We start from the raw sequence: 8,473 nt of genomic DNA, 5'->3' as shown, positions 1-8,473 counted from the left end.
AGGCCAGGCTTAGCCACCAGCCACCAGTTCTCATTACAACAATTAAAGTGACATGCAGAGAAAGGCAAATGAGGTCGGTACCCCTCTCTCCCCCCCATCCTCCTGTCTTCACATTGAGAAGAACAGATGAGGTCTGGTACCCCTCTCCCCACCCCATCCTCCTGTCTTCACATTTGGGAAGAACAGATGAGGTCTGGTACCCCTCTCTCCGCCTGCCCTATCTTCCTATCTTCATGGTTTTGACATGAGTTTTAGGTTTAAACCACAGGCAAGATACTGGTCTGGCTATGGCCTGACCACCACTGTCTAGCCATTGATGAATGTTTCCACTCTGTCCTGCACTGTATAAAATCTTATTTCATATCTCATTGCTTTTTTTCTGTATAAGTCATCCCTTCTCTAGTTTTCTTATTTTTATACAGTGAAATGTTTAAATGAAATGATCCGAGACTATTGTTTTAGACAGGGTCTTACTATGTAGGCCTGGCTTGCCTAGAATTCACTATGTAGACCAGGTTGGCTTTGAGCTCACAGATACCCACTTGCCCAGCTTCTGGGATGAAAGGAGCATACCACTATGCCCGACTTTGGAATTCTTTTCCTGATGTCGAACTGTATAAAAATGGCTCAAGTTTTAGTTATAATCACTGTAGGAAATCTTGAAGGGAAGCAGTCTTAGTCACGATAAAGGCACTGATCTGCTCAGGTGAAGGTCCAGTTGGGGCGTGAGGCTGAACCCACCCTTACCTTTTGTGCTGAGAAGCCCCATCATGCAAGCCCCCTTGCTCATGGCTAGACTGTAGAATCTAGACTCCTGTAAACTGGAAGACTCTAGAGTCAGGTTAGGGGTGCAAGTGTGTAATGGTAACACTCAGGAGGCTAAGGCAGGAGTCTGGGGTCAGCGTGGGTTAGATGGTAAGACCGGAATTAGTGGGGTATGTGGTGGGTGAGAGGTCATTTACGGGCAAAGAGAGAACCAACTTTAACTAAAGCTTTAGCTGATCCATGGCATATTAGCCTTTGTTCTGGCGTCGGCCCCCTGAGTTCTGAGGTGCGGTGATAAGGAAGTGATACCAGGGCTTACAGTCCGGACAAGCCGGTTCAGGGCTGACTTCTTCCTGCCTGCCTTCCTGCCTCCAACACCTTCATGCTCGCTTGGACACATTCCCACTGTGCTGGAGCCAACTAGTCCCTTCTCCCGCACAAGCTCACTGCAATCTGAGACCCTTCAGATCATGTGTTTGGTTTTTAAGTTATCTTACAGGGCTGTCAAATGTTTCGAGTTGAACTGGAAAGCAGCATTTTCTTGTCACTCCAGTCTTTGAATTTATGGTTATTGAAGACTGGTTACGTGTGATGACTGTAATTCTCTTGGGCGTATTTTAAAAGGAAGTTGAGGTTTTCCTGAGACACTCTCATGCGTGTTGTCTGGCCTGACCCGCTTCATTTAGGAACCCTGTAGCTCTGTGTATTCTCCCACACAACGTCCGTGTTGTGCTTTGTTTAAATGAGAGGTCTGTAGAGAGATCTGGGATGATCTGAGCTACTGATGTCCAGATTTCCCAATCTTACAATTGCACGGTTTACAGCTTAAAGACAAAGCACACAAACTGTGTACAATGGTACCATGTGGTCCTTGGCTCCCTCCTCACTCCGGAGACAGCTCAGCTGTCACCCATGCCTCCAGCTGCCTGATGCCCACTGTGTAGCTTCCAGCCTGTGCTGCTGGAGGGACCTTCTAGACGACACATACACACTGACTGTCCCCTCAAACCACACTGGGGATTCCCTGGTTGGTACTAAAGACGGAAGGACAATCTGCTTCATTAGACAATTAAGGAAGTAATTAAACTATTCGTACCCGAGGGGGGTTGTGATCCCCGATGTCTAGACACCTAGATTCAATCCTACTGATGCTAGCGAGCTCTTCCAGCCAGAAAGGCTGGGGAGAAAGGATTAGCCCTGGTTCTCTGTCCTGCCCTGCTCATTGGTATTTCTCTAAGGAAAACCTGTACATGAGCAAGCCAGAATGATGGTCAGAAAGACCATCAAGGTTTAGTGCTGTGGAATATTATTTTAAGGTGTGTTAACATTTGTTTATTCTGTGGAACGTTTGTTTAATGATGTAAAGATGGATTGCTTTTGTTTACATTGCACTTGTTTAACTCTGTGAAGCTGTGATTCTTGGCCTGTGTAAAACACCTGTGGTCTAATAAAGAGCTGAACAGCCAACAGGGAGGCAGGAGCAAGGATAGGCGGGCTGGCAGGCAGAGAGAATAAATAGGAGAAATCCGGGAAGAAAGGAGTAATGAAGGGGCGAAGAGAGGAGGCTATCAGGGGCCAGCCAGCCACCCAGGAAGCCACGGAGCAAGAAGCCAAGAAAGGTATACAGAAATAGAAAAAGATAAAAGCCCAGAGGCAGAAGATAGCTGGGATACTTAAGTAAAGCTGGCTAGAAACAAGCCAAGTGAAGGCCGGGCATTTATAATTAAGAATTAGCCTCCGTGTGTGATTTATCTGGAAGCTGGGTGGCAGGCACCCCCAAAAAACCAAGAGTGTAAAGCAAACAGCATTTTAGTCTTCCAACATGGGGCTAGAGTTTAAAAAAAAAATAAATAACAACAAAGTTCAGGGTAAATTCTATAACCTTGGAGGGGCTCAGTTTTCTAGTAGAAATCACTATTCCCATTGATTGTTAGTTTAATTTTGTTTGCTTTGATGGAACATGTTCTTAATGGGAAAAAGATTCTGTTAAACAAAGCATGGTGAGGGAGCTTTGCTCTTGGAGTAGATACGGTGACCACTGTTCTGGATTGTTGCATACGCTGGGGTCAGCCCCAAATACAGCATTGGCAAGTGTCAAGGAAGTGGCACAGTCAGGCACATTCAGGCTCCACCGACCTAGTGGGAGTCTTGCTGAATACTGTAGTCGGGGAGATGAGGCATCACCTGGGGTCGGGGCATTGCGGGAGTGATGCAGAATGTTATTTTAAAGTGTGTTACTTTAGTTTATGTTCTGGAACATTTGCTTAATGATGCAAAGATGTGTTTGATTAATTAACATTTACCTGCGGTCAGGAGGTCGCATGGAGGAGCCAGGTGGAGAAGGGTTTTTAAGGAGGGGAGAGGGTGAGTGCCGAATAGGATAGCCTTAGCTTAAAAGGCAGAAACAATTAAAAAAGAGGCATGATGAGGTATGGCGAGGCCGTCAGATATTAGGGATGGAGATTCTGGTAAAAGTGACTTTGTAGGTTTGGTTGTTTAATTGGATTTATTATTATTTATTTATTTTTGTTTGTTTGTTTTTGTTTTTACTTTTGAGACACGGTTTCTCTTTGTAGTTTTGGAGCCTGTCCTGGAAATCACTTTGTAGACCAACTGGCCTGGAACTCACAGAGAGTGTCCTGCCTCTGTCTCCTGAATGCTGGGATTAAAGGCTTGCGCTGCCACCGCCCGGCTTTTTTTTTTTTAAATGAAGTATGTAAGTGACCTGAGGAGGTTTGGAGGCCCAACATTCGGCCAAGCAGAGAATCCCTGTCAAGGCAATGTCCCCTCGCGGTGGCTGGCAGGATGAGCTTCAGTAGGCGTCAGCCATACTCTGCCATTTAAAACAGCTTTTCATTGGCGTCTAGGGAAAAACATTAAGAAACAAGTGTTTGTGCATTGTTTGTAATAGTCTCATTTCTCACCTTTCATGATTAGAGTATGAAAATGACGTATTTTCTCCCCTAAGCTGACTCTTCCTCCATACTAAATACTATTTGTGAGCATTTAGGAAAGAAGGTAATGCCTAGAAATTTATGTGAGGGGAGCGGATGTTGAGAACGGAGAAGTAAGCTGGCACGAAGGCCGCCGTTGGCCGGTTCAGCTTCGTAGTTTTATTGCTACCACATGGCGTCCAGGTCTCCCTCCTGCTCCCAGTCTGGTTTTCAGGTCAGGATTTTGGGGTCCTTTCAGATCAGGCTGGTTTCAAGAACCCTGCACTGGTGTGTGACTCTGTGGCTGCTTGGCCTCTTTCCTCATCTGTAAGTGGTGACAGCCATCCCCGTGTCACAGACGTCACTGTGTAAGTGACTGTTTCTGGACCTCGTGGCTCAGGTTTGGATGTAAGTCCAGCCATGTGGAGCGGCTGTGGTTAGTAACTTCTCTAAGATAGGAGATGACTGTATAGTTTGCCTGTGACCAGAGCATCTCCCACTTGGTTCTTGCCTTTCTGTGTTTGTTCCCAGCTGAGTGTCTTAACAACCTGCACCTTTAAATTTTAATGCCGATGATTTGCTGCCCCCTGCAGGTGAATGTGAGTAAAGCAGACTGAATTATTGCTGGCTGGCTTTGCTAGGATACTTAATCGACAACCAAGTATGGGTGTTACCAAAGTCTTTTTTTCTGAGGCATTTATTTTTATAGAAAACCTAATGAAATATTTGATTATCAGGGCTTCAGAGATGGCTCCGTGGTTAAGAGCACTGGCTACTTTTCCAGAGGTCCTGAATTGAATTCCCAACAACCACATGGCAGCTCACAGCCATCTGTAATGGGGTCTGATGCCTTCTTCTGGTGTGCAGGCACACATGTAAATGTGCATTCACACATAAATAAATAAAATTGAAAAACATTTGGATATCCCTTATGTGGTGGTTTGAAAAACAGCCCCCCAAAGGTGTGGCACTATTAGGTGTGGCCTTGTTGGAGGAAGTGTATCTCTGTAGAGGTGGCCTCCGAGGTCTCTTTTGCTCAAGCTTCCCTCTGTGTGATAGTCAGCTGACTTCCTGCTGTCTTCTGGTCAAGAGGTAGCCAGCCACATGCTGCCATGCTCCTGTCATGATGATAATGGGCTGAACTTCTGAGTCTGTAAGCCAGCCCCCTCAATTAAATGTTTTTATAAAAGACGCCATGGTTATGGTGTCTCTTCACATTAATAAAAACCCTAAGACACATTATCTGAAGTTTTTGGGCTCCATGTATTTCATATTTTGGCTTTTGTCATTGTTTGGACTAGGGAACATGTATGTGAACTCTACTGATTGATAATCCTGGTTGAAAATCCAAACCTGGATAGGAGTCATGGTTTCCATACTGAGTGTTCCCACCCGTGCCGGCACCCTTTCGGGTATTCCCCCATACACTAGCAATTTGATGCTGCATTTCTCTCCTTGCCTATTTAGACTTGCAAAATAATGTGCATTTAAAAGCATGGAAGAGCTTTTGCTACAGAAGGCAAAGTTTAATACTCGAATTCTGTTAGCACTCTTTGATTTGAGTCCTGTGTCATCAAGAACTTAGTCCCAAGCAAAACATCAAGTCAGATGATTTTAGCTTTATGTTGCACGGGTTGATGGCAGCTCACATGTATGTTGCACGGCTGATGGCGGCTCACATGTATGTTGTCTGGGCTGATGGCGGCTCACATGTATGTTGCCTGGGCTGATGGCGGCTCGCGTGTATGTTGCACGGGCTGATGGTGACTCACATGTATGTTGCACGGGCTGATAGCGGCTCACAGTATGTTGCACGGGCTGATGGTGGCTTACATGTATGTTGCATGGGTGATGGCGGCTCACGTGTATGTTGCACGGGCTGATGGCGGCTCACATGTATGTTGCACGGGACTGAATATGCATTACCATTTCATAAGGGGAAGAAGGAAGGCTCGTGAGGAAATAATGGTCCAAAGCAAGACCACACCCCAGGAGGCAAACTCTGAATCACAGTGCTCCGTGCCTGGTGTTCAAACGTGGTTAGATGGCTGTTCCGTCCGGCTTTCCAGACCACAGCACACTTTTCTCTCGGGTTAGCTCCACACCCTGTATGTAGATCTCTTTGGCGGGTATCCCACATCTCTGGCATCTCCAACATCTTGGGGTGTCCAAAGAAATGCATGCTTCACCTTCCAGCTTTACCCAGTGGCTTTTCTGGGCATGTCTCTGTGGCTTTCCTTAGTAGGAAGCAATTACTCAGTGAGTTTTTCTACCCTCTGATTGCATCAAGAACAATCTCTGCTCCTGAAAGCATACGTTGAGTTCTGCTTGTTAGTCCAAAGTGTAGTTCCTGAACAGACTTGTTTGTATTACTTTTGCTCCTTTAATAATTCTTTAACATCTTGTGCGTGGGCCACTGTTTTGGTACTGCTATGCTAATTATTATACTTATTAATTACTTTTAAAAGTTATTATGCAATAAAACCCACATCAAATGCCTCTGTCCTGGGCATACAGCCACACACAGCTCTCATTGCTTTGTGGTTTTCTTACGTGTATTGTGGTGCTGGCTACCTGTTCAGCAGGGTGTGTTCCCTCCTGCCTGCCTAACCCCATTGCTGATTCAGGTGATCTGTGGCAGGATGAAGGCGGTGGCACTGACAGGAAGAGGAGGAGGCCTTCCTGGGCCTCGGTGCATCAGAGTCTGTGACCTGGGAATGCTGGGAATGGGTGGGCGGACTGTGGCTAGGTTGAGTCACAGGTGGACAGCTAAGAGGGCACCAGAAAGCTTAGTGATTGAATCATCTGTCAATACAACATTTTGAAAAGGTCAGAATCAATGCAAACAAAATCCATGTTAACAAAGTATCAAAAAGTTAACCAAGGCAAGGCCAGTGGCTGAATCACCAGTGCAGAGCCGCTTTAGAACCTGAGGCAAAGGCATTGTCAGCAGGGCTAATCCTTTCTGTCCTAAAGTTTGCTGCTCTGGGCTGGGTGTTGTGGTGGCACACACCTTTGATCCCAGCACTCTGGAGGCAGGGGCATGTTGGTCTTTGTGAGATCAAGACCAGCCTGGTTTACATAGTTTCAGGACAGCCAGAGCTACGTAGTGAGACTTTGTTTCAATTCGTTGAATTCCCTTCCCTTCGATTTTAAAAATTGGATTAAAATATGCATTAGTTTGTTTTCTTGCTGCTGGGAGAAAATGCCTGAGAAAAGCAGCTGGAGAAGAGAAGGGCTTCAGTCAGGGAAGACAAGAAGCAGGACCAGGCTGTGGAACCCCAGGGCCTGCCCCATTGACACAGTTCCTTTGCTGAGGCTCCATCTCCTAGAAGCTCTACAACCCTTCAAAACAGAGCCCTCAGGTGGGGCCGACAGCTCAAACATAAAAGCAGGCTTGTGTGGGATACTTGACACTCAAACCTTAATCAAATACAATTGCGATTTTTGGTGGCTTTTTTGATTTTTCTACCCGATGTTTTATCTGAGCTGGCCTTTAGATTGAGCTGGACAGGGAAAGGCAAGAGCTGGAGATGGTTGCCACGCTGGCCACGCTCTAGAAGTGTGGTCTTAATAGGGGCTCTGTTTCAGGGAAGGAGGGCCGTGGGTTTGGGAGTCTCTGTGTTGTTGGTCACGTCTCTACATAGATACAGAGAGCTGTTTGTCCTGGAGACTGGAATCCAGGCTTGGAGCTCTCAGCCCTTCTGTGTCAGCCTCCAGAGCACTGGGACCGCAGGCCTGTACTGCCTTACCCCACGACATTGTGCTTAAGATGATCTCAGTGAGGTGCAGGCTTATGAAAAGCTGCAACCAGAATCCACTTCCGTTAGGGCATTTGGTTTGCTCCATCATGGAGATTGTCTCATAGGGACCTAATGAGCACACAGTCTTCCCCTGTGGGCTGGTATGCAGGACTTAAAATCTTTCCTCTACTCTCTGCTGATTTATTTGTGCAGTATTTTAAACATTGATGTTTTGTTGAGACAAGATCTCCTGTAACCCGGGCTGGACTTAAACTTGATCTTAGCTGAAGTTGCCCTTGCCTAGTGATTGTCCCGTGTCCTCCTAAGTGCTGGGATTATAAGCATGCACACTGTTTAGTATGAGGTAGGTCATGGTGGGACCCCATTCTTCTGCTCTGTTGTAATTATTTTGAGATGGATACTGAGAGTGAATAGAAGCTGAGGCGGGCACGTCTCTCCGCACAGGGTTTGGCATTCGAAGCCAGTGCTTTTTTATCGGCTCTCCTGGATTTTCTTCTTTCCCCAGGATCCCTTCAGTATAGAGAATGAAGGGGTCTGGCTGTAACCTCAGTGACTTTGTTCGCGTTGGGACAGTGGAGCAGCTGTAGGGGTTTAGGTTAGCTTTCACATTTGACATGGTTCTTTTCTTCTTTAACCCCAAGGTCTGCTGAAGACAGAGCCAGTGGCCGAGGAAGGGGAGGATGCCGTTGCCATGCTCAGTGCCCCGGAGAACCTGTCAGAGGAGGAGCAAGATGAGCTGAGACGGGAACTTGCTAAGGTGAGGCCATCCTTTCTGGACCTTTGCCTTCCCCAAACACCCCGGTGATAGCTTTGGTAAAAGGCTCGGGAAAAGAGAGCATCGTCAACAGGGATAACCTGGAGTCTCAGCAGGGCAGAGGAGGGAGAGGGACTCCAGTTAGTTTCCAGGTGGATCTGGGAGTCAGGTGCAGTGGGAAGTGGGGAGTACACTGTCAGACCCGTGAAGCAAGTGCTTGCCAGACTCATCCTTGTCATTGTCCATGTTGTGGATAC

General features: G+C 46.7%; 1 protein-coding gene across 3 annotated transcripts in view; it reads left to right on the top strand.

The window, feature by feature from the left end:
* Tpd52 (tumor protein D52) overlaps window positions 1-8,473 on the top strand; it is a 97,011-nt gene that overhangs the window by 63,884 nt on the left and 24,654 nt on the right. For all 3 annotated transcript variants that reach the window (XM_005361802.3, XM_005361801.3, XM_005361800.3), the window contains exon 2: window positions 8,104-8,219. In XM_005361802.3, the coding sequence (XP_005361859.1) occupies window positions 8,104-8,219 (116 nt within the window). The remainder of the gene's footprint in view (window positions 1-8,103; window positions 8,220-8,473) is intronic.

Source organism: Microtus ochrogaster, linkage group LG5, assembly GCF_000317375.1.
Source record: "Microtus ochrogaster isolate Prairie Vole_2 linkage group LG5, MicOch1.0, whole genome shotgun sequence".
Lineage (NCBI taxonomy): Eukaryota > Metazoa > Chordata > Mammalia > Rodentia > Cricetidae > Microtus > Microtus ochrogaster.
Note: the sequence above shows the minus strand (reverse complement) of the source record. Positions and strands in the feature narration are given on the sequence as shown.